General features: G+C 38.2%; 1 protein-coding gene and 1 non-coding gene across 2 annotated transcripts in view; one reads left to right on the top strand and one right to left on the bottom strand.

The window, feature by feature from the left end:
- The window catches only part of USP9X (ubiquitin specific peptidase 9 X-linked), a 108,522-nt gene extending 83,308 nt beyond the window's left edge, over window positions 1-25,214 (top strand). Inside the window, exons 30-45 of the mRNA XM_004714586.2 lie at window positions 1,314-1,536; window positions 3,521-3,741; window positions 4,352-4,542; window positions 7,314-7,487; window positions 8,514-8,655; window positions 10,115-10,868; window positions 11,287-11,410; window positions 12,319-12,544; window positions 12,844-12,973; window positions 14,663-14,848; window positions 15,471-15,691; window positions 15,773-15,861; window positions 17,979-18,135; window positions 18,645-18,905; window positions 19,268-19,363; window positions 21,179-25,214. Coding sequence (XP_004714643.1) covers window positions 1,314-1,536; window positions 3,521-3,741; window positions 4,352-4,542; window positions 7,314-7,487; window positions 8,514-8,655; window positions 10,115-10,868; window positions 11,287-11,410; window positions 12,319-12,544; window positions 12,844-12,973; window positions 14,663-14,848; window positions 15,471-15,691; window positions 15,773-15,861; window positions 17,979-18,135; window positions 18,645-18,905; window positions 19,268-19,363; window positions 21,179-21,316 — 3,333 coding nt within the window. The 3' untranslated portion in view covers window positions 21,317-25,214. The remainder of the gene's footprint in view (window positions 1-1,313; window positions 1,537-3,520; window positions 3,742-4,351; window positions 4,543-7,313; window positions 7,488-8,513; window positions 8,656-10,114; window positions 10,869-11,286; window positions 11,411-12,318; window positions 12,545-12,843; window positions 12,974-14,662; window positions 14,849-15,470; window positions 15,692-15,772; window positions 15,862-17,978; window positions 18,136-18,644; window positions 18,906-19,267; window positions 19,364-21,178) is intronic.
- On the bottom strand, window positions 19,918-20,079 carry LOC115869459. The gene has a single exon (XR_004046200.1). It is a non-coding gene; the product is annotated as a U1 spliceosomal RNA (small nuclear RNA).
- Window positions 25,215-26,928: the final 1,714 nt, after the last annotated feature.

Below are 26,928 nucleotides of genomic sequence, written 5' to 3' on the forward strand. Positions count from 1 at the left end.
AGGCATCATCTAGTTTGTCTGGTCGGGCTTGAGGATGTGGGACTAATTGTTACCTTGAGTCTCGTTTTCATCAATTTTTCTTTTCTCTCGGTCAGGACACATAAATGTCCATTCACAAACTTTTAAACCCCAGTCACATCAAAATAGAACTTTGTCTTTGAAGACTATGTTAATGCAAATTGGTTGGTTTCCTTTTCCCTTGCCCCCACGTGCACTGCCAATGTGTGAATCCGTTTGTAGATCATTGTTCTCACTGTTACTGCAGGATTCTGTGTGTGATGGTATTTATCTTTGTTGCCTGTACTTGTGTTCCTTCCAGTGTCAGTCTTAGCTTGAGTCATTTGCTTGCCTGTCTCTTTTTAGTGCACATCTACCTCTAATTAGTGGTTTCCTATCTGTCACCCTTTTTCCACCCATGGTAACCTTCAAAGGTTTCTTTCTGTTTGTAAACTTTTTCTTGTGTTTTTAGAGTAGTGCTCTCGTGTGATATTTATCCTTTTTTTTTTTAAATCGTTTTATTAGGGGCTCATACAACTCATCACAATCCATACATACATCAATTGTGTAAAGCACAATTGTATATTCATTGCCCTCATCATTCTCAAAACATTTGCTCTCCACCTAAGCCCCTGGCATCAGCTCCTCATTTTCCCCTTCCTCCCTGCTCCCCCCTCCCCCACAATTTATAAATTATTATTATTTTGTCATATCTCGCACTGTCCGACATCTCCCTTCACCCACTTTTCTGTTGTCCGTCCCCCAGGGAGGAGGTTATATGTAGGTCCTTGTAATTGGTTCCCCCTTTCCACCCCATCCTCCCAGACGGTATTTATCTTTTTGTGTTTCACTGATTTCATTCAGCATAACGTCTCCTCCAGGTTCATCCACATCATGTATAATAGACCATTTTGTACCGTGGTGTGATTTTTTTTTTCCCCCATCGGTTGATGAAATAAGCTATCTCATCACATTATTGTGAATAAGCCGGTAGTGACATGACTGTATATATTATGTTTACTTAATGAATTTCTGCACATATGTGGTAACTCAAGGAAACAAAATATTTCAGTAAGTTTTATTTTTATTCAAAATGAGTTAATTTTGGTATACATTTGAAGACATAAATGTATTTAGAATAGATTTTTTTTTCTTAGTACAGTCGACTCATTTTTAATTGTAAATATTGCTTGGGTAAATATTGCTTTGGCATAAGTTTTTTTTTTTTAAGGAATTCCAGATTTTCTGAGATATACTGAGATCTTGACAATTGTAAAATTATTGCCATTATGCTATCCTTTCTTCCAATTCTTTAGGAGTTAATTGATGATTTCATCTTTCCTGCATCCAACGTTTACCTGCAGTATATGAGAAATGGAGAATTGCCTGCTGAGCAGGCTATTCCAGTCTGTAGTTCACCAGCTACCATTAATGCAGGTTTTGAGTTACTGGTAGCATTAGCTGTTGGCTGTATGAGGAATCTCAAACAGATTGTAGACTCTTTAACGGAAATGTATTACATTGGCACGGCCATAACTAGTAAGTATTTTAAATTACAAGTTAAATTGTTTTTGGAGATTGGAAATAATTTTCATGTTTCAAAGTCTATTTTTCTTTTACTAACATCTTTAGCTTGGTTTTTATTTTAGCATAATACATTTTTAAACGAATGGATGTATAATTAAGACTACTGTATGCAGAAAGCCTTAATAAGGGACATTTTTCAAATGTTTGTTAAATGGCTTCCCATAGCAAGTTCAAATGTTTGGCAAGATATCCCATCTGAAATTAAGTCCAAAGTCGAGAGTGTAAGAAGTACTCAAAATAAGGTGCAACATAGTATTCAAACATAAAATGCAAATTGCAAAACTTTGCATGTACTGCAAAATCTTTGAAGCCCTCACTGAAAAATTATGTAATGTTCTTTTCATGTGTGCTTTAAAAAATTCGGTTTCTGCAGGTTAGACTGAGGCATAACGTTTTGGTGCACTTTATTTATGCTTCAGGTGGTGCACCTATATCAAACCCATGAAACGGGCTCTTGTTTCCTGATCTTAGAGATAAGGTACTGTTGGAGGTCCAATAATTAAAGGGAAAAGTCAGCACAACCATGGCTGTTTTTAGCGATAACTAAAAAGCTTAAGGAGATAATTGATATGTCAATTTTTAATTAAAAAATTATATTTTGATAACATCAATTTGAGGAAGATTTTCTTGACATTTTAGGAGTTGTCAATTAAATTGACTTCTTAAAAGGTTAGATTGTTATTTATTCTATTAAATCTACATATAATGAGCTTTGTTGGTTTAACTTAGTGGGATTTTTTTCCCCCTGCGATTTGTTTTTTCATGTGGTATACTTGCATGTTAAAAGTGCTAACACAGGTATTATAAACGAATAAGTGGGCTTTCCTGCTCATTTTAGATGCCTTTCCTCTTAGAGCCTCAGCTTTTCTTATTACTATACCACGTCTACATGGAGATGCAGGTAGTCCCTGACTTGCAGCATAAGCACATTACAGCAAATTGCTTTTTGACTGTTGGTTTTTGCTTTTACACTGTATTGTTAGTGATAGCTACTACACAGAATGTTAAAATATATTTGTATGTTTATATGTAATATCCCACTCCCCAAAGACGAATGAAGATTAGGTATATAGTGATAATAAAAAGCAGTAATCAGGGGAGACATATATATTTTTAGGGCATTCAAATTCAACTAGCGTCAGACAAACTGGAGTCCCATAAGTTAGGGACTGCCTGTATGCCTAGAAAGTGATTCTCACAGAGCTCTCAAATCTTTAGGTATAGACCAGTGGTTCTCAACCTTCCTAAATGCCTCGGCACTTTCTTACAGTTCCTCATGTTGTGGTGACCCTCCACCATACAGTGATTTTCGTGGCTACTTCATAACTGTCATTTTGCTACTGTTGTGAATTGGGTGACCCCTGGGAAAGGGTCATTTGCCCCCCCCCCCCAAGGAGTTGTGACCCATGGGTTGAGAACCGTTGGTATAGGCAAAGCAAGTGTACTCACTCTGTTGCATATAATGGGAAAGAAACACACTCACCTGAAAGCTAGTGTTCTAAACATGAGAACCACGACAGGAAGATTATGTAACCAAAAGTGAATTGTGATGTGTTGATGTGAAGTTCATTTGAATTTGAAGGCACTTTAAAAACACTTTGAGAAATTATAAAGAATATAAAGAATGTTTGAAAAATAAAGCTGCAACTAAAATTACCACATAGAAATTGGTAGTTACCCTTTATGACAGCTTCTAAGTCAAAGCATCCTAGATGCACATTTGAGAATTCGTGGGTTCCTGAGTGGTAGCATAAGACTGTTCAGGTGGGCATGTTACTGTTTGTCTTAGATTAGTTGAAGGTGAGATGAAAACTTGGAGCCTATTTCAAAGTGACTATAAGGGTGGTGGAATTGTGCCAATGTTAATTTAACAGTCTAGTGGAGCTGCAAGTGGACACAATGATTGCATTCATACTCCCATCTTTTGTCATCTTAGCCTGTGAAGCACTTACTGAGTGGGAATATCTGCCACCTGTTGGACCCCGCCCACCAAAAGGATTTGTGGGACTGAAAAATGCCGGTGCTACTTGCTACATGAACTCTGTGATTCAGCAACTATACATGATTCCTTCGATCAGGAATGGCATTCTTGCAATTGAAGGCACAGGTAGTGATGTGGATGATGACATGTCTGGAGATGAAAAGCAGGACAATGAGGTAAGTTTTAATTATTTCTGTTTCCTGTCCTTTCAAACATTCTGATACCAAATATTGTGCATTCTTAAGAGTATCATATTTTTTATCAAGCCTCTTGAGATGTGTTTGAAAGTAGGGCTGGAATCTCTCAGTGGGTTTGTTAACTTCTTGGCATAGTATATTGCTTACTGTCTATCAATCAGACTTTAAACTGTGGTTGATTTTTCTGACAGTTTGTCTTTAAAACATAGTTAATGTATTTATCATGTTTTATATGAGAAAGGGTTCAGTAAAATTTGGGGTTTGTGTAATGTTAATCTCCATTTTAAATATCGTGTGTCTGTATCTACTTTAATACTTAATATTTCAACCCCACATTTTATTCATTTATGCCAGTACACATTGTCAGTTTTATTATCTGTGCTTTTTGGTTACTAAAGTAACTTAGACGTTAGCTATTCTTGGCTTAAGAAACAAACTTTATACTTTAAATGTTGTGATGTGGTCTTGTGGGAAATTTGTGTCCAGTGCGGAATACAGCTATGGAATAGTCAGGTTTGGGTAGCTACTTGGAAAGTTATGGTGTAGTTCGTTACTGACAGTTGTGGGCTTCTTTGTTGTTTCTTTCCAGAGCAATGTCGACCCCAGAGACGATGTCTTTGGGTATCCTCAACAGTTTGAAGACAAAGCAGCATTAAGTAAAACAGAAGATCGGAAGGAGTACAATATCGGTGTTCTCCGCCACCTCCAAGTCATCTTTGGCCATCTAGCTGCTTCTCGACTGCAGTATTATGTACCCAGAGGCTTTTGGAAGCAGTTCAGGTAACGGGTATTTAACTCTTCAGACGATACTTGGGGTTTTCCTTCACATTACCCCCCACAGGAAGCGGTGGAAGTTGTCACAGCATTCTGTAGTTGTCTCTTGGTATAAGTTTTTATAATGGAAAACATACACATACAAAAGTAGAGTATACTTCAGCACAGCACAGTTGTGGTCAATCTTGTTTAGTCTTTATTCCCACCTCCTTCTTGCCAGATTGTTCTGAAGTAAATTCCAGACATAATTTCATCCATAAATATATGAGTATATGTATCTCATGTGTGTTATAAAATGTTACCCAATGTTCTTTATCCTATCTTAAAAATGTCTTGATATTCAGTATCCCTCTCAATGTCCAACAGTCGCAGTGTTATTCTTTTACTCTGCTTTTTAAAAAATCTTGATCCAAATGAGTCGCCTTTAATTTCATCCCTCCAACCCTGTTAAAACCAGGCCCTGGTGATGCAGTTGTTAAAGCACTCAACAGCAAATTGAAGGGTCGATCGTTTGAGCCATCAGCCACTCCACCGAAGAATAATTTCCATCTTAGAAACCCTGTGGGGCAGTTCTACTTCTATCCTGTAGGGTCACTAAGAGTCTGGATAACTCCATGGCGATGGATTTAGTTTGGGGGTATTTTTCTTGTTCTATAAAGCATCACCATCCCAATTCTTTACTACACACACACACACACACACCACACACACCCCCAAATGCATTCCCCATCTGTTCACATATGTACCCATCCTGCATTTGGGTGGTTTACATCATTGGTATTTTAGTATTTACTTATTTACCCAGTTTCCCTCATTTCCTGTTTATAGGTTCTGAGATCTCAAGGCTTGAGTAGATGTGGGCATTGCTTTTCTGTTTTGGAATGGATAGGCAAGACGGCTTCATGGTTGCTACTGTTTGCTGCCATGAGTGCAGCAGGTTCCTAAGTGGCTCTTCTTAGGGTGTTAATAGCCATTGGACATTATTACCTACATATCCTGTCTTTTGTCAAGGTTACATGATGACAGTGTTCTGATATTTTCGTTATTTGAACTTACTAACTAGAACAGGCCTTAGAAGAAAAACTTCCTCACCCTAATATAATGTTTTACAGGAAACGAAGTACATATGCTTTTTTCCTCTTCCTTTTTCACTTTACAAAATAATCATTGGTTTCCTAACATTCACGCAAGTGACTTAGGACTTTACATCTGGATCTTTTTTTTCTTTGACTTGTATTCCATTGTTGTTGTTTTTTAACCAGTGTCTATTGCAGTGTGCAAAAATACCATAATAGAATAGGATAATTCTCTGCTGTGTATAAAGGAATGTAATCCTTAATGGCAGTGGCTTTTTAATTAATACTCCTTATAATTTCTCAACAAGGTAATTCTCAGACAGCTAAAGGGAGGGGAACAAAAAGTCACCTGAAACTCAAGCCCATCATCCTTGCTTTAATCAGAGCAGTTCCCCTTTTATCTGTAGGGATACTTAGATTTCTTTTGAAACCAGTACTTGTATAATATGATGATTCCCCCTTAAGGCTCACAGTATAAATTCTGTTATTCCCTTAACTAGGCCTCTATTTAATTCATAGGAATGGCTTGCATATACCAATCATTCTTTTCGTGCCATCACCTGGCATACCCCTTGCCTCCCCCTCTGACTATTCTAGGTTTTTTTTCCTTTTCCCCCTGTCTCGTTCAATTTGTACAATGAGGATTCGATTTAGCCTATCTCAACTGTATATATTATTACTCTCTTTTAGTAATGCATTTGTATCTGACTTCTCAAAGTAGATGTTGCTTACGTTCTTGGATGTCACAATTTGTCTACACAGGCATTTTAGTATTAACCAAACTTTAGATGTAAAATATACTCTAGATAAATGTTTGTCATTGGACACTCCCCACACACGCACCTAATTTTTTGATTAGAGAACTTTGAAGGTCTGCTGAAAATATGAAAAAAGAGGTATTATGATCACCTTTATATTTTTTCTCATACTCTACTCAGATTTATCCATTGTAAGCATTTTATCACGTTTGCTAATCTTTTCATGTGTTGATTAGGTTTTGGGTATTTGTTTCGTTTTATAGTTGATGATAAGTTGCAAAGATGTAACACTTCACCCATAAATGCTTCCAAAAGTTCATGGAATAATAGCGTGAAAGATAATTAAATTTCCCTACGAACATTTGGAAACCTTTTTTTTTTTTTTTTTTAAGAGTTCATGCTAGTTGTCTTTAGAAAAATGTTAATAATTTCTGAGTTTGTGTATTTCATCCTGAAATATTCTTTGAAACATTCTTTGGCCAGAGGAAACTACGTAATCGATGCTCTCTCTATACGTCCTGTTACATGGTGTTAGGAGCCAGGTACTGTCACTTGGAGTGATTAATTGGTGATCGTAGCTCATCCTTGGTTTCTAACATTCCTCCATTGTGAAGGTAGCTTTCTCCCTTTAAAATGAACAGCTCATTCATGGCGAGTTGACTATATAAACAGAATGTACTGGTCTCACTTCCATTAATGAAGCAAATTGCTTCATAAATAATATACTTTGACATCCAACCCCATATGCAAGTTTATTCATCTACATGAGATTTACTTCATAGATGTTTTATGAAAAACTTTCTCAGGACCATTTCAAACATGTTTAGAACAATCTCAATTTATATACTGTCATTTATTTGTGGCTGCTACTCCCTACTCCCTGAAAAATATATATGCTCTTCTGGAAATGTCACAAGTTACATATTTAATTTTCCTCCTTTAGGCTTTGGGGTGAACCTGTTAATCTACGGGAACAACATGATGCTTTAGAATTTTTTAATTCATTGGTGGATAGTTTAGATGAAGCTTTAAAAGCCTTAGGACATCCAGCTATGCTAAGTAAAGTCTTAGGAGGTTCCTTTGCTGATCAGAAGATTTGTCAAGGCTGTCCACATCGGTAAGTGCTAATGAGCATATATATTTAAGGTATCAACTGTACTTTTTTTTACCATCAAAAATAAAATTGTCTTTTGAGAATGATGATGGCAACAAATGTACAGATGTGCTTGACACAATGGATGTATGTATGGATTGTGACAAGGATTATATGAGCCCCAAATAAAATGATTTTAAAAATAAATTTAAAATAAAATTGTCACTAGTACTTTTAGTACAGAAGTAGAATTGTGCCACTGATTACTAAATAACCTGAGACTATGAATAAATTATGTACTATACATCCTTTGTACTGTGGAGGGAGAAGAGGGTTGCTTGGGCTTTTGGTATCGTCATTCCTGGGGAAATAAAATGGCATTTTGCATATAACTATAGCTGTTAAGGAGACCTGCTGGCTTAGTGTTGGGCTCTAACTGCAAGGTCAGTAGTTCAAAAACACCAACTGCTCTATGGGAGAAAAGGTTTTCTACTCCTGTAAAGAGTTACTGTCTCCAGAACTCACAGGGACAGTTTCACTCTGTCCTACAGGTTCTCTGTGACTCAGAATTGGCTCAATGGCAGTGAATATATTTATAGTTATTACTTAAAATCTTGACTTTTAACTTAGAACTAATATTTTAAATGCATTTAAATTTCAGGAAATTTTAAGTCTGGAGTAATAATTTCTAGAGAAATGACTTAAGGATACCACTGATAATTGTATTATTAATACAGTACAAAGGGTTGATTTTTTTTTTTCCCAACCCTTTTTCACAAGATAAACACACATAAGATCATATTTTCTACAGCTGTCTAAGCTATGACATAATGAGTATATAGTGGGTAACAACCTAATGTATCCATCATATAGCAAATGACCGATAAATACCCTGTAGGTGACTAATAAAGTGACAATATTCTATGTGTCTTGTATTTTATAATTCAGATCGCAAGTGTACTTGCCATTGCATTCACAACTACATAAAATGTTCGGGAATCTCAACATGGTAATCCTTCGATCCCTTTGATCATTTCTTTATACCTTTAGGTACGAGTGTGAGGAATCTTTTACGACTCTGAATGTAGACATTAGAAATCACCAAAACCTTCTTGATTCTTTGGAGCAGTATGTCAAAGGAGATTTATTAGAAGGTGCAAATGCCTATCATTGTGAAAAATGCAATAAAAAGGTATGGATTGTCCAATTTTACTGAAAATAATTATGATTATATTTAAAGGGTTTGGAAGAAGCTATTTGTTTTCATCCATTCTCAAAATTGACCTTCTGTTTTTATCCCCCACCACCTATTTTGTTTTTCTGCTAGCAGAAAGATAGTCAAAATAATAGATAACTGACTGACAGGTTTGTCACAGAAAGAAAGTACCAGAGGGACTAGGACAAACGGGTAAATAGAGTGAATAGTTTTAGAAGCCCTAGCAGTTTAATCTCACATTCTCTTGTCTCTGGGATACGCACTTTCCATCCCAGCCCCGAAACAAACTGCTATTAAGTCCATCCTCCTTGAAACTACAGAGCTGAGAGTGGAAAACCTTTCTCTCCCATTCCTGGTTACTCTTCAAGAAGTTCTCTCACACTGTTAATTACTTTATTTGGCCATGTAAGATTTCTTCTACTACTTGGATCAGGTTTTTAGAGCAAACCTAATTTGTTTTATCTTCAAAAGAAAGATTGATTGCCATGGGAAACCCATATTGGGTCAATTTGACTCAAAATCAACTCAGTCGCATTGGAAATTTTTATCTGTGGGAACTTAACAACTTTGGTGAGACAGTTCACACATATCCATATATACACTATATATCTTAATGTGTACTCACAAATAGTCCTATCTTTCTGGACTCCCAAGTCACCTGGGTGGTTTTGACCTTATGAATCACTTAGGGAGGTGTTAAAGTCTAGAGACTGTCCAGCCATACTTCTTGCCACCCGTAGCTCTGATGCTTAATATCTGTGACTACTAATCCTCATTCTTAACACAAGGTTTATGGGACACGTCATTTTATTGCACTTTGATTTCCTCAATGAAATTTCCAGAGACTGTTTACATTTACTCCTACCATTTATGCCGACTTTTATGGATACACCTCATTGTGACCCAAATCTGTTTCATTCATGAAAGCATTACTTCAGTGATAAATATAAACATAGTACAAAAGTTCTTAGAAAATAAACATCAGATGTAAAAGACAATCGATGCAGCGGAAATTGTCATACTGATCGATCCAAACAACCCTTATAATACGTCGAACCCAATATCTCAAATGTTGTATAATGTTAAATATTATAAATTTTATAAAATATATAGTATCACAGTTTGATTTTTCAGTTAATCTGTAACAAATGTCATAGACCATTTCTTTGTTTTTAGATTTGTTATTGGTTGCCATCAAGTCACTTGCAACTCAGAGCACCCTATATGTCAAAAGAGAGCTCTCCCATAGGGTTGTTCTGTCTGTAATCTGTATTGACGCAGACCTTGATTGTATTCTACCATGTATTTGTTTACACATAAATAATGTCCGAGAACTCATAAACATAATTTAAAGGTTTGGTGTTTATATATAGTAATGTACATATTATATATATAATAATTTTAAAAGACTAGTAACTTTCTCTCTTTGTTATAGGTTGATACTGTAAAGCGCTTATTAATTAAAAAATTACCTCCTGTTCTTGCTATCCAATTAAAACGATTTGACTATGACTGGGAAAGAGAATGTGCAATCAAGTTCAATGACTATTTTGAATTTCCTCGAGAGCTAGACATGGAACCTTACACTGTTGCCGGTGTTGCAAAGCTGGAAGGAGATAATGTAAACCCAGAGAGTCAGTTGATACAACAGAATGAGCAGTCTGAAAGTGAGACAGCAGGAAGCACAAAATACAGGCTTGTGGGCGTGCTTGTTCATAGTGGTCAGGCAAGCGGCGGACATTATTATTCTTACATCATTCAGAGGAATGGTGGAGACGGTGAGCGAAATCGGTGGTACAAATTTGATGATGGAGATGTAACCGAGTGCAAAATGGATGATGACGAAGAGATGAAAAACCAGTGTTTTGGTGGCGAATACATGGGAGAAGTGTTTGATCACATGATGAAGCGTATGTCATACAGACGTCAGAAAAGGTGGTGGAATGCTTACATACTTTTTTATGAACGAATGGACACAATAGACAAAGACGATGAGTTGATAAGATATATATCAGAACTTGCTATCACCACAAGACCCCATCAGATTGTTATGCCATCGGCCATTGAGAGAAGTGTACGGAAACAGAATGTGCAATTCATGCATAATCGAATGCAGTATAGTTTAGAGTATTTCCAGTTCATGAAAAAACTACTTACATGTAATGGTGTTTACTTAAATCCTCCTCCAGGTAAGAATCTAGAATTTCGCTTTGCTCTTAATTTGTAAGATTTTTTTATAGCGGGCATCAACTCCCCCCGCCTCCCCCAACTGAAGTTGATAAAATTATTCTGATTTTAAATGAATCTAAACTTTTACTTAGGATTAATATTAAAGTCACACTTAAGGGGAGGGAGGGGGGTTACTTCTGACACTATATTTACTCACTGGAAACAAGCTTTTGTAAAATTTAACAATTTTTGATTCTAACACTTGTTTCCAACATGGTTCAGTGAGCTGCTACAAGAATTGTGACATTAATCGCCTGAGAGGAGGGCGTTTTAATAAACTGAGGACAAATGCAGACCTGTCTGAAAATGGGTTTAAATTATAGACGTTTGTTGGGGGGGGGTTGTTTTTGTTTTTTAATATCTGAATTTTATTTATAGGACAAGATCACCTGTTGCCTGAAGCAGAAGAAATCACTATGATTAGTATTCAGCTTGCTGCTAGATTCCTCTTTACCACAGGATTTCACACAAAGAAAATAGTTCGTGGTTCTGCCAGTGATTGGTACATAGCTTTGGGTTTTATTCATAATGTACTGACAATTTGATCCCTTAGAAGCAACTTTATGTTATGTGCGTGAATGTATTTTTAATAGGTTTTTTTTAATAGCAATGTTAGTTTTAAGAAAAATTTTGCGTTAAGTTCCATGGTCTCACATACTCTCCCTCTCCCTCCCTGGTGCACACAATTTCTCCTGTTAACATCTTATTTCCTGTGGCACAACTGGTAGAGCAGTATGGATACACCATTGTTAACGCCCATAGTTCACATTAGTGTTTCACAGTTCAACAATGGGTTGTGACAAACGTTTACTGTTGGTGTCTGCCATTACAGTAGCATACAGAATCATTTCGCTGGTCAAAAAATGCCCTGTGCTGCACGCCTATTCATTCCTTCCTGCTCCGTTGTTGTCCCTGGAAACCACTGATCTTCCATTCCTTATAGTTTTACCTTTTCCAGAATTCCGTTTAATTGGAATCATACACAAACCATGAGAATCTGAAACACAGAATAGGATACTCTTAGTAGCAGTAGTGGGATGGAATCATATTAAACTAGTTAAAGCATGACCTTTTATTATTTAGAAGCTGGGTTCTGTTACCTGGATCATATCTTTGAAATCAATTAGGCATAAAATAACAAGATGAGACTTAAAAATATGAGCCTCTTAATTATGAAATTATTGTTTCATCTTTCATAGATATGGTTTTCTTTATTTTCTAATGGTGTTAAAGGTGTAGACACCATTATAATAACCTTGACTTAATGATTCTGTTCATCCTGAAGTAAACTATTACAAAAAGGAGATATGAAAATATAGAACAAGGTATTTGGTTTCCAGACCCATTTATTACCTGTGGAGTGCAGGTTACAGCATTGATCGATGTTGGTTTTGTTGTTTTCTGTTTTAGGTATGATGCACTGTGCATCCTACTTCGTCACAGCAAGAATGTACGTTTTTGGTTTGCCCATAACGTTCTTTTTAATGTTTCCAATCGTTTCTCTGAATACCTTCTGGAGTGCCCCAGTGCAGAAGTGAGGGGGGCATTTGCAAAACTGATAGTTTTTATTGCACATTTTTCCTTGCAAGATGGACCTTGTCCTTCACCTTTTGCATCTCCTGGACCTTCTAGTCAGGTAATTACACAGCCTGTTTTCCAATGGGTAAATTTACTTAGTAGAGTAAAAAAAAAATTTTAATGAAATTTGCAATTAACAGTATTGCCTCTTCCACAAAGCAACTCTTTTACTAGTTCTTACATAAACAATCCTCCAGAAATGTCTACCTGTATTCAACTTACATGTTCATATTCTATTTTAATACAAATTAAGATCTATAGTTTTGAGTTTATTAAAGATTTGTATGATTTTTGTAGCATTAAAAAAGTTACACCTTTTGCTGCGGTGGGGGCAAAATAACATTGTGTCTTTTATAGGCTTACGATAACTTAAGCTTGAGTGATCACTTATTAAGAGCAGTACTAAATCTCCTGAGAAGGGAAGTTTCAGAGCATGGGCGTCATTTACAACAATATTTCAACCTGTTTGTGATGTATGCCAATTTAGGTAAGAACGCAAGTCTCCATAATTTTATCTTTATATATTGATTTTGTTACTTTATGTGATGTGGTGAAGTCATTTAGGTCAAATGTTGAAATGTAATTTGGCTAAAGTAGAAACGATACTCCATAAAACCTCTTATGGGTTTTATCTCAACCTATGCAATGGTACTTTAACCTTGTACATCAGTACTTACTTATATACATGTCTATACTACTCAGAATCTTCTGTCTTATTCTTGGTTTTTCTGGCTGATTTTTGAAAATACTGCTTCTAGCTGAATATGAATTCTCAAGGGTGCGTAGCACGAGGAATCCATATTTTCAAAAGATGCCCCAGATGCTTGTGATACCAACTTTGTACCATTTTGGTGGGGTAAATGAAATTAAAATTAGTGATAATATACATATTCCCTTAAGAAAGACACTGTTAATTAATATCTGCTATGTGTGAATTCAGCAACATTCCTCAGAGTAGTCTTTTCTTTCTAACATCACCTGATCATTTCTCTTAGATGGTTCTATAATGCTAACATACAAATGAACTTACCCTGTCCTAGATTTCCTCTGTTTTGATAGTGTTTAGAGTTTTGTGTTGCTTCCCAACTGGATCTCAAGGATCAGCAGTTTTCACAGTAGCATTTAACCTGGGTAAATGTTTCCTTGGATGAGTAGATTTTTAATTCTGTTTTCACTTTGATGTAAGGTTGCATAACGTGTGAAAAGATAGCCTGGGATAGGGATTTCCTTCCCCACCTCACAATAGGAGATTATTAGAGAAGCCAATACGTTACCACAGGTCAGGAGCCATAAACAGTAAAGGTATTAGGTAGTCTTTTGTCCACAGCAGTGCCTCTGTGAGCCAGGAAGCCAGCCCACCTGTCGCCCTTGTCCCCAGTTCCATAGTCTCAGCCAGTTGAGGATAAGGTATACCCCATAGTCTCTCTCTCTCTCTCTCTCTGCTCCTGCTTCAAAGATGATTCATCCTTATAGCCAAGGCGGTGTTGATGAAAACTGACCAATCCCTACTTCTTTGTGCTGCACATGCCCTATTTGCATAGTACCACCCAATCATTTTGTGAGGGTTAAAGACATGGGGAGAAGACTGACATAGAACTTTGGGAAGCATCAGTTTGAAACTAGGGGGACAGGCTAAAGAGAAAAGGTAGAAAATAAAAAGGAGGTATAGGAAGTGGTTAGAATTTGAAATCTGTTCTGTCCTTAGCTTTACCCCAAGAAAGTTGGGGCAGAAAACAGACATAGGTTTGAAGGAGTAGGAAAATGAAAAAGTAAAGTGATAAAGTTTAAGCATCAATTTTGGCTATTGAAGCAAGTTGCCTAGTTAATGAAAGAATGATTTCTCACTTGATTATGTTGTTTTCGTCCTTTTATCTTACAAAAAACTCAGTTGTAGGCTATGCTAAGCCACTACACTCTACAGGCCACAGGATAGATCCTTCCATATGAATCCAGCATTACGGGATCACAGTCATGATTATAAGTTAACCATTACAGTACTGAAATCTAATTATACCAAGTCAGTCCACTTTTTGTTTGGGAAAGCAATGCTCTGCGTACTAAAGCAAAACTGTTAACACTTTTGATGACAATAACATACAAATATTTTGGACAACTCCTTTATTAATGAAGCTTCATGCCCACTTAATTTTTTCCTCTCTCCTCATGCCTATTGAAGGTGTGGCAGAAAAGACACAGCTTCTGAAATTGAGTGTACCTGCTACCTTTATGCTGGTATCTTTAGATGAAGGACCAGGCCCTCCGATCAAATATCAATATGCTGAATTAGGCAAGTTATACTCGGTAGTGTCACAGCTGATCCGCTGTTGCAATGTCTCATCAAGAATGCAGTCTTCAATCAATGGTAAATATAACATGTTTCATCTCTACAGTTTTTAAATACTTCTAAGCATAGCTTTCAATTCCATTTGTCCACGAACTGTTTGGACCCTCCTCCTGTAGTATCTGACTAAAAGTACCTGTATGTGCTCGAGTATAAGCCGACCTTAATATCAGCCGAGGCACCTAATTGTACCACAAAAACTGCATTAAAAATGTGCTGGAAAACTTGGCTTATACACGAGTATATATGGTAACTCTAGAAATGCTTAAATCCCAGACAAGAGTTTTACAGTCCACACTTTGAAGTACTGTGTAATATTTTGGGTCCTTTCACTTACTACATGTTCAAAGGGCTCTTTACCTACTTGCTTTTGAGGTTCACACCTTGTTCATGAAGTAGTTCGAGTTTTCATCCTTTTAACTCATTAAATGTCAGTATCTGTATTTAAAGTTTACATTTTATCTTGTTATACCTGGTTATTGTAATGTCTAATACTAATTTCTACACTGTGCTTAGGTAGCAATTCAAATTTGTTTTCCTAGAACAAAAATTTGTAAGTTATTTTCTTTGGTAAAAGTTGTGTGTGATTATAGTGTTTCTGCCTATCTGTTTGTTGTTCATTGGTGACAAATTTATATTCTAGGTAATCCTCCCCTTCCTAATCCTTTTGGCGATCCCAATTTATCACAATCCATAATGCCAATTCAGCAGAATGTGGCAGATATTCTGTTTGTGAGAACAAGTTATGTGAAGAAAATCATTGAAGACTGCAGTAACTCAGAGGAAACCGTCAAGTTGCTTCGTTTTTGCTGCTGGGAAAATCCTCAGTTCTCGTCTACTGTCCTCAGTGAACTTCTGTGGCAGGTTAAAGGCCATTCCTGTGTTTGTAGTTTGATTTGCTCTTCCTTTAAAGAAATGGTCTTTCACCGTGTCACTTGTTTTTAGGTTGCATATTCATATACCTACGAACTGCGGCCCTATTTGGACCTGCTTTTGCAGATCTTGCTGATTGAGGATTCTTGGCAGACTCACAGGTAAACAGCCTTTTAAATAATTACAGACCCACCCCAGTTCTAGTCATCACTGAAATGACCGGTCACTACATCATGCTATAGTTTACCTTTGCCAGTTGTACTTTATCTTTAAAGCCATTTTTAAAGGGGTGGGGTGGGAGGGCTACAGAAAAGTAAAAATTCCCCATTCCCTCACACTTTTACTTTTTTTTTTCAGTACCCAACTTTCATACTAGGATATTTTTTTATTTCCACTGATATTTTTCCCCTTAATTAAAAGGAAAAGTAACGTGCACTTTTCATGAATACTGGCGTTTCCTTCATGATGGCCCAAATACTTTCAGGCTTCCATTCGTTATTAGAATTAATCACTTGTGACATTTAGTTATCTAAAAAAATAGCTCCTAGATAAGTAATTGTACCTTATAATATGAAGCATGAGTGCTAATTTTTTTTAACCGAGGTGCTGATCAACTAAACTGACCCTTAAACTTCCCCAGAATGTCTCTGCTTAGTGTTTTTATTGCAATAGAGGCTTAATAAGTTATCTTCAATCCTAAGAATTACACAGTTGAAGATAAATCATAGAATTAGTTTCCAACAGTTACCAGGTTTTATAAATTTCCTCCCAACCTGGATGATCACATAATGGTTGATTTTTGTGAACAGCCTAAAATCTGCATAATAGATTATCTCACCACTGTCAGTAATCAATACAAAAACTTAGGCACAAAGTACTTAGAGAAATTACAATCTTGTGTCTTAGTTGAGATGGCAAATGCTAGATTTTTATGCCCCAAATTAGTTTTTATTAAACAAAATTTAGTTTTTTTCAACTTATAACCATTATAAATATTTATTTCAAGAGGTACTCTGTACCCTTTTCAATATAATTATAAGATTTGAGGTTTGATGAGTTGGTTTTAATAGAATCTTCATTGTTTTTTTGTAAACAAAACTAAAAGCTATTTATAGCTTCAAGCCAGTTAAGTTGCCGTTTAGCTACCTCGTTTCATTAGAGTAAGAGATATGATGGTAGCTGGCAAATTCCTGGATTAAATGAGATTAATATGGAACTGTTATGAATCATAGGCCAAAGGTTGAAAATCTTTTTCTCATAGTGAATGTTAGTTCTCATGACAAATACTGCTGAAGTATTTGTGAAGCCATTGACATGCTAGGCCTCTGGGATGTAGCCAGAAAGGCTAAATAACAAAGTACTGATTTTAAAATGACATTGGGAAGCAGTTTATAACAAAGCATCTTAATATAATGTATGTAATACATGGTAGGGGTGGTGGTATTGAATTGCAATGTTCTGGTTAGTAAAATAGTATTCTGTGATCCTTGGTGATTGGCTTCTTTCCCTTAGTATGTTTATATCTATGTTCCTGGCATGTGTCCATACTTCATTCCTTTTTTGGCTGAGTAACTACTCCATTTTATGGTCTGCTACATTTTGGTTTTATCCATTTATCAGTGAATATTTGTGTTTCTATATTTTACTACTGCCAGTAATGCTGCTACAAATAATTCATGTGCAAGTTTTTGTTTGAACCTGTTTTCCTTTCTCTTCCTAAGAGGAGAACTGCTGGAAAGTGATTTTTTTTAAGCACAGAAGAAACACATATATTTGTCCCTACAATTCGTTTTCATGATTATTGAGTGGTGGAGGACAGGAAATATAGAGACTGTGTGTACTGTTCAGAAGCTGAAATGAAATCTGGCAAATCAGCCAAACTGTACTATTGTCAATAAAAATGACTACCATGTATTCTCAGGATGGGAATTCACAGAATTCTCTATTGGCGAACTATAAACTGTCCTGTATACAGTATTGTCTATAAACTGTCTGAATACAGTAATGTATTCAGATGGCCAACATAACAAAAACATTTCAGCTTGGGAAGACCGTAGGTGCTGAGTCAGACTGCAGCATACCCAATTCATATGCATTCTCCCTTCAGCTACGGTGCTTTGTAGCTGTAGCTCCCTGCCATGGAGGGGTAGACTAAATGACAGCAAAACAGTTCGTGAATGTTATGTATTAGTGGGCGGACACTCAATAAATGTTAGTTACCGTTCAGGATTGGGTGGGTTTGTTTTTATCTTCTTTTTCATTTTCTTTTTTTCGCCAGAATTCATAACGCACTTAAAGGAATTCCAGATGACCGTGATGGACTATTTGATACAATCCAGCGCTCAAAGAATCACTATCAAAAAAGGGCCTATCAGTGTATCAAATGTATGGTGGCTCTCTTTAGCAATTGTCCTGTTGCTTACCAAATCCTACAGGTGAGAGGTTTGTTGGTAGCGGTTTGTTTTTTTGTTTTTTTTAAGACTCCCAAGTCCACTTCAGTTTTACTTTTCCTCCTTTTTTAGCCACTCTGACCAGTATTTAAATCTGAGGACTCGCGAATCTGGAGCGTTCCCTCCGCTCCAGATTCCCTTTCCATGAAGGCGCGCATGCGTGCGTGTAAAACACCCTCCGTTTCTCACCTCCACACACACCCCCAACCCTCCTCTTTTCCTGTTCATACATCATCCTTGACCTATCCATAATTTTCAAAGTCTTGTCTATTGGTATATAAACCACATTTCTTATTTATTTTTCCTTATAACAATGGTGATATTAAATATCTAAATTTGGCTGAATGTTTTCCCCTTTAATAATTTTGTAGGACTTGGAATTCGAAGTTCTGTTGTAAAAGAAATACATTAGGAGAATTGAAGGCTGTCATTTTGCGTGCACATTGAAAGAGCCTCTGAGTCCTCTTACGTGTCTGGTTCTCTTTTCTTTGAAGGGCAATGGCGACCTGAAAAGAAAGTGGACCTGGGCAGTGGAATGGCTTGGAGATGAGCTGGAAAGGCGCCCGTACACTGGCAATCCTCAGTACACCTATAATAATTGGTCTCCTCCAGTACAGAGCAATGAAACATCAAATGGTTATTTCTTGGAGAGATCACATAGTGCTAGGATGACACTTGCAAAAGCTTGTGAACTCTGTCCAGAGGAGGTAAAAAAAGCCACCAGTGTGCCGCAGATAGAAATGGAAGAAAGCAAAGTAATTCTTTATTTTATAGGCCAGTGTTTCTGTAGTGTAATAATTGTGTAAAAATATAGTTCCAGTTTTGTTCGCTTTATTACTGTAAATGGTCCTAAAATTGGGACTTAAAGCGAGCCTCCTTTTGGGGGAACTTTCTGTAAAATTGTGTGAATAATAGTACTACTAAAAGAATCCAAAATGGGAGGGGGGGGGCGTTCCTATTACTTTATTTGCAGTAATAGGAAAATTGGGTGATGGATGGGTCACTTTTTGTAGATTTCTGAAAACATTTAAAAAATTTTGACGGGGTTTCTAAAATCAAATAAAAATGCCAAAAGAAATTTGAATTTGCCTAATTTTTCTCTGTCTCATAAAATTAGGAGCCAGATGACCAAGATGCCCCAGATGAGCATGAGTCACCCCCACCAGAAGATGCTCCATTATATCCCCACTCACCAGGATCTCAGTACCAACAGGTAAAGGGAGGGGTCTGTTCTGGTTGGAGCCTAGAGCCAGCTTTTTCTGCTTTATTGGAAGGTTGACTGCCTTTTTCTGTGTGGCTGTAAAGGAACGTGGAGGAGAATACAGACTAACTTTAGGGCTGCTGAGGGGCATGACCCGAAGATGGAGTGCTGGCATTTGGCCTCGTTGCAACAGTGTTTGAACTGGCTCCTGCAGGCTTTTCCTTGTTCAGTAGATGCCCCTCTTAGGTGCTACTTAATAAAACTTGTGTGATCACCTGTGTCAATGTAAAATCATATTCCATGCAAAGGACTAAGTTGATATTTCCCTTTAAGGTAAATTTGTAAGTGGATTCTGACGGCATTACAGTATATCCAAGGAGTAAGAAGTTCCTGATTATTTTGTTTCTGGTTTAAGTGGCCTTAACAATTATTGGGGGAAAATGACGGATTTGACAAATTACAATAGGCGCTTAACTGTTAAGAAAAGAAAAATAATAGTGGGGAAATTTTAGGTGAAGACACACCCTAAATGAGAACTCTTCCTTTTTGTTTTTGTTTTTTTAATAAATGGGAGAGCGCGAACGCAGTCCCCCACTACCACAAATTATGCCGTCGAGTTTCCAGCTTTGGGGGAAATCGCAGGGGTCAGCACACCCGCAGTGCAATGGATGAGCCTCGCCCTGGGAAACCCACCTTCCTGAGCATGGTGTCTCCCCTGCCAGAACTCTTCGTTTTATAACACAGATGTGACTTAACTCAAACTTGAATAGGCATCAGAATCCCCAGGAGGGTGAGGGGAGGTTATTCACACAGACAACTGGACCCCTCCCCCAGAATTGTCTGCCTTGTGGGTCTGAGTGCTGCTGCTGCTGCTGCTGCTGCTGCTGCTGCTGCTGCTGCTGCTGCTGCTGCTGCTGCTATGTGGGCTGCATTCTGCTCAGTGATACTGTCTTACATTGCAGGGCTGGAATAGAAGCATGCTGAGTAGTTAAGAAATGCATATTCAACATAATAGAAATGATGGGAAGTAAATCCTAAAATCTTGGCTGGTGGGGGTGTGTAGAGAAAAATGAGAGCACTATGTCAGGTTCAGGGGCCTAAAGGATTAGGGAACCAGGTCCACAAGGGTGAAAGGGACTTGCCTTGGGCCCAAAAAAGCTCTTGCATTAATCACACCTGATGATCCTCTTTGCCATTGCTCTGTGCATAACACACTGTTACTGCTTATGCAGACTTTGTATCACGATCAGCCTGTCCGATTTGTCATCTGTAAGTTTCAACGTGTTTACATGAGTCTGTATTGATGAGTTTTTCAGCTCACCAATCCTTTCTCTGAAGATTTTTGACCAATGACTTAACTGCTTGATCAAACTTGAGCCTACATTTTTGGCACCTACAACATCATGCCACTTTGTTTGGACTGTGGAGTTTGTACTAGACTAGTGTGGCGTAGAGGGCTGTGACTGGGCTACTAATCAGAAGTACCAATTACTCCTTGGGAGAAAGATGAGGCAGTCTACTACTGTAAAGATTTCAAATCTCAGAAACCCAAAGTGGGGGTTCTACACTTTGCTATAGTGTTGTTATGAGTCAGAAATGGCTTGGTGGCAGTGAGGGTTTTTTTGGCGGCGGGGGGGGGGGGGGGGGGGGGGGCCCCCCCCCCCCACACCCTTTTCTTCTGTGTGTCTCTTTCAAATCATTTCTTTTTTACCTTCACAAACATTAGGATTAAAAGAAAAGTTTGCATTTGTGTGCGCTTCCGGCTGTGGTTTTAAGGTCTTTGTATGTGAAGCGTTTTCATACTCGGGTGTCCCTCTCCCTCCCCAGAATAACCATGTGCATGGACAACCGTATACAGGCCCAGCTGCACATCACATGAACAACCCCCAGCGATCTGGCCAACGCCCACAGGAGCATTATGAAGGCAGTGAAGAAGTGCCCCCACCTCAGACGAAGGATCAGTGATGTGCACGTACTTAACTGGTTCCATCAAGACTGTGCACCCAGGCCTTACAGTCCAACTTTTTTCTGTGTCTGGCTAATATTTAAAACTAGAAAAAACTATTCCTAATCAACTTGGAGTGGAGAGTTTATTCACTGTCTTATCTGCAGAAATTTGCTGTCAATATATAACCCGCCTGCAGTGGAAAGTGTATAGTGTTTTGTAATAAATGGCCTGATGCTAATGTGTAAATGGCAAAGGTGTATATAGTATATTAATGTTTGACTGTTAATTCTTAAGCAAGGAACTTTTTTCTTGATGAGACTCACAGATCTACAAAAAACTACAAAAGTTAATTTTCTCGTGATTCCCACTGCATTCTGCAACCAGTGTTGCCTGCCTCGTGGCAGTTGGATCTCAACTCTTTTACAAAAACAAAGCTAAACTAAACCAACAGCAACAAAAGAGCCCATCCGTGTCAGCCGCCCACACCAGAATTCCATGTTAGTTCTTGCCATTGAAGTCAGTTTTGCTATGAGCAATGTAAAGCTGGTAATCTTTGAATTATTTGGTTGATGTTGAAAATTGGTGATGTTACATTGTTTCTAGATCTTTTTCATTGCCTTTTTATTCAGATACTAGGTTAATCACTTTGAAGCTATAGTTATGCTGTAACATTTAGCATGGCTTCACACAGAGTTAGTGTAGCCAATGAGGAAAAAAATTACTATTATGACAGCAGTTGTCCCCAAGTGGCAGCTGTATTGCTCAGAGCTTTTCCTTACACCTAGACTATAAAAGCTAAAATGAGGGAAGAAACGTGCGAGGCAGGCAGTTTTCGGTTACACATAGTTCCTTACATCTGATGTTTGACAGTTTGCCCTCTGGGTGGAGAAAGAACACTTTGGTTTCAGTAATGGGAATTTTTAAAGGTTGAAAACAAATATGCAAAAATTTGCTATGCCAGGACTCTCGGGGCATAATAGAAGATTGTATTTGGTGTGCTTGTTTTCTTTCTTTGGTAGAGCTTATTAGGCAAATCTTGTCAAGCTTTACTTCTGCTGGATCCCAGTAAGGTGTGGAAGGGCTCAGAATCAGTCTCCACTGCACCAAGATGTCAGGCTCATTTTCTGCTCAGTCACAATGTTACTTGAAAGCAAGAATTGCCCTAGCTCCTCTTCTAGTCCAAAATGTTTGATGTTCGAGGCAAGGTTTAATTCAAAAGAAGAAAACTACTGGATAGCCAATATCATTGAGGTAACAGCGATTTCAGAATAAACAGTTGATTAAAGATTCTAAGGGGCTCCAGTTAATATTGTATTTAAAAGAGAATTGGTAACTTGAATGTGTGTAATTTTTTTCAAACCTGTCTACATACCAAATACCCCTGCAAACAGATACAGCCCACCCTGTTCTATTTAAATATTTTGCTGTTTTATTTTATAGAAATTATTTTGCTGGATTCACAAATAGAATTTGATTTACGAAGAACTTTTTGTCCTGTGGTATGTTTTGGGCCCTCCTTTCCACCCACCCCTTTCATTTTTGGTTACTTTATTTTTTTGTCTTTCTTTTCAAGGATTGCGTATTAAAATCGATTCTGTGCATAGCATGCCAGGGGGCATGCCACTGAGTTCAGTTACCGTACAGTTTTTGTGCACAGAAAGAGTTGACCTTTGGCCCTTTACTAAAGATTACCCACCCCTCCCTCCCAAATTTAGGATGTTGACACACTGTAAAAGTTTCCTAACATTAAATCAATCTTGTACTTTTTGTATGTTTTTTATATACATGTATATTTAATGAGCACAAGCTTGGTTGTATTTTTTACAATTCAGTTACTAGGGAAATGTTTTGTCAAAGGCTATAGTTGGAACTGAACAAAGCAGAAACAAAATTGAGAATTGCATTATTTTGTGATTAAAAAGGGGCAGGTATTTAAGAAAAAGCTTTGGGTATCTTATTTGCAGTAATACTCTATAATCCATCTAATGCTTCTAGGCTTTTTCTAATGTTAGGGCATTTTGACACCAAGATAGAATCAGTTTTTACTTTCAGCACATCTAAATTTTCCATTTGAGCAAAAGTGTGCCGTGTTTGCAATTCCAATGGATAGTTTTGATTTAAAACCACAAGTACAGACTTCCTCAACAATGAGCAAAATAAGTTACCTTTGTTGGGACAATTTACTTTGGTTCCGTATGCCCTGTGAGTTTTGTAAATTTTTGCTCCTCAAAAAAAGTACTTAATTTGAAACATTTCGCTGACTTGCTAGACGTTTTGAAAGGCTGTGAATTTTTTTCCTGTGTGGGAGATTCCCACCCCAGTTCCTTTCGTATTTCCAGGTGAGGGCTTGCAAATCATTTGTTCTTCCTCTGAGCAGTAGCAAGGATAAGTTCATGGAGAAAATTGTTACTGGTTTATTGCAAATCATTTCCTGTTTTTAACTCCCTAAACAAGCATTAATGTATAACCAGGACTTTTTAAAAGATGCATGTGTTCCATTGTGAGAACAACACAGTATGATTTTGAGGTTCTTTTGGGGACATAAATGGCACGCTTACAATTGCAAGTCTTCAAAGTGCCTGAAGATGGCTTAATTCTCCCTCAACTGATTTCTTGAGCCATATATTTCCTACTTTAAATGTTTGTTGAGGGGTCTCTAGTCTAATCTTCCTTTGAGAGATAGAGCCCCAGAACCCTAAATGGCATGTTCCTTTGTATAGAAGCCAGTAGACTCTGTTCAGTGTAAAGACGGACAATGATCTTTAGTTATAAAGCAATGTGAAGTAGGTTTTTCCCTATTGGATCTAAGTATCACGTGCACAAGTTGATAAAAACCATCCTGCTGCTGTTTCTAAGCCCTCCACCAACTGAATTTTCCTGTTAAGCATTATAGAGGCAGACACATGCGCTTTTAATCATTTTTGGAGTTTCTGTCTTGTCGATTTTTCTCTCGGTGATCATGTCCCAGCTGTCATGTATACATATTTAGAATTACCTGAATTTTTTTTTCATGGTTAACTTTTACTAGTGAATAATGATAACAAGTATTTAAGCTTAATAATGGTTAAAGGGGAGTCCCCGAGTGGTGCTACTAACTGAAAGGTGGGTTTGAGGCAGCCCTGAGGCACCTTGGAAGAAAGGCTTTGGCGTGCTACCTCCAACACGTTAGCCAGGGAAAGCCCTGTGGGACCCAGTTCTCCTGATGCACACAAATTGTGCCAGGTCCCAGGATTTAATGGTGAAAGAGATCTGGAGCCTTTTTAATGTAAAATAACATTTGTAAATGCAAGCAAACGTTGGTGAACATTCAGATGACTACTACAAAATTTTTTAATAGATCTTGAGTTCTCCCATAAGCTGGTTTACTTTGCTGAGTTTTATGGTTTATTTGGTAGATATACCCTGCCTTATTTACAATTGTAACTGGGTAAGAAAATTGCCTTTTCATTGTAAGTGCCCAATCTTGGTCTCTAGTTTGAGATACTGCCCAGAACCTACAATGGTGTCCCTCTTCCTTCAGTTTTGTGTTATTGGGGGAGGGGAGGGGGCAATACTGTTTTTGAGGTCGGCTTGACCACAATCAGCCTACAGGTTTGGGGATGTGATAAATCACTACAGAAGTGCTAAATGTGCAAAAACAAAAAACGCTGCCGATTGTATTTATACACTTATTTTGCGTTTGCGTAGATGTAGCACTCTTCCTCCAAATTTGTAGGTTCAAGGAAGGTGGGGGTGGGGGGGCATTTTCAACTCAGAAATGAGTGGGGACATTTTTATTTTGAAATCTCCCAAAAGGAAATTTCACCCTCCCATATCCTGCTTTTCAGCCTTTCACAAGCCAACAGACTGACGTGCAGATTGTCCACAGTTCCTAAGATTTAGCATATATCCCAAAATAAAACTTTATAAATTAAATTTGTTTCCCCTTTGATTTTTTTCTAAGATTTGGAAACCGCTAACCCACGGGTAAATAAAGGTATACTTGTTTGGAGGCTGCTCAAGGTTACCAGCCTATCTCTATCCCTTATAAGAAAGATTGCCGGTGAGGGACCGCGTTCAGAGCAGTCAGAAAAGGGTTGAACATGTTGACTGAAGGGCATATTTTGGAAAAGTCCCAAGGGTCCTTCAGCAGTCTACCAAAGGCGATTCAGTTAATGGCTTTCTGAAGAGTCTCCTGCTATTGGCTGGTCCTCTATGGCATGCCACCTCCTCACAGGTATTGTACATCCTGCAACCCAGACTTCATGCCGTGCCTTTACCTGCAGACCCCAAGCCCAAGTCTATTTAGTCAGTGTGGCTGTGTGAACATGCTGTCTTTCTCCCTCCGGCCTTTTAGTTATTTCTAGTTCCTTCCATTGATGAGGAAATGTGTCTTCTCAGCCCTTCACCTTACTTTGTGCTGGAGAGGTATGTGGGCAAACAGGCCTCCGCTCCTTAGTGGTAACATCCCTGGTTCCCATCACCACCTCGCTGGCTGGCTGAGGGAATGTTAAAAGGGAAGTGTCAGGTCAAACTGAATCTTGGTTTTCATGCCCCGAGTGTTCACATCTCAACAGTTAATCCTATTGGCAAACAACTGGGTGTTTGGTGTAAGAGATCTTTTCGGACACCGGAAGTAGAGTCTGCATCATCTTTGAAGGGGGAGTAGGAGAGCTGACAATCACAGTACATCATCTCGCAGGTTTCCGTTGAGTATTTAAGAAGGATTTGCCATTTCCCCAAAGGAGTGATATCCACAGAAACCTCTATACACGTCCCTAAAATTGAGTTACTCCAGGGTCTCTTAAAGAGGTATGCCAACATTTCGTTGAGTGGATGCTAAGGTTTTGTTCAATTCTATGTGTATCCTTGTGTGGGTGGGAATCCGTCTGTGTCATGGCAAATGATTGTGTGATCACTCACAGAGCTGGCCAATTTGCTACAAACTGAAGGGAAAGATTGTGGGAGCTGAGCTGTCAAGGAGTCAAGCTGTCCATGAAGTGCCCTACGTAAGTGGTTCTCTGGAGGTCACTGTGTGCCCTGACCTCCAGTTCACAGCATACAGTGTAGTCCAAACCCTAAGCCTACTTTCTACCTCTACCCATCTACTACTTCTGCCCTGGCCTCAACTCTGCTCTTCAAAGCAATCCCTGTGTTAGAGAATAAACAGAGCAACTGGCTTCCTTGCCTTTTCTTCCACAATCTCTGCCCCCGCCCCCGGGGCTGCCTGGTAGGGCCACAGCCACAAGATGAAAGTAGCAATTTTCTGTTTTCACCTGCAGATGTGAAAAGTACTCAGAATCAGCTTTTGCCATGAAACGTTTTCTGATAGCGCTTGGGAGTAAGATTCACTTGCTTGAATAGAAATCTGTTCGTGGGGTGTTCCTGTGCCTTTAAAATCATTTTCCACTCACCTGCTATTGGGTCCTCGCCTCAGAATTCGTCCCGTCCATTAGAACAGTGGGTACACCTTTGGAATCCAGAAGTCCAGATAATGTCTGGATCTTAATCCGATACTGAGGTGGGACCATGAGAGAAGGGTGCATTTTCAGAGTCTGCCTCCCCTTCCGATCCACCTCCATGCTGCTTCCTCAGTGGCTGTGAGCAAAGACGAAGGGACTCCTGCACTGTGCGGAGGAACAAGGTCGAC

This window comes from Echinops telfairi, unplaced genomic scaffold (assembly GCF_000313985.2).
Source record: "Echinops telfairi isolate 266 unplaced genomic scaffold, ASM31398v2 ScPeMD7_26;HRSCAF=91, whole genome shotgun sequence".
NCBI lineage: Eukaryota > Metazoa > Chordata > Mammalia > Afrosoricida > Tenrecidae > Echinops > Echinops telfairi.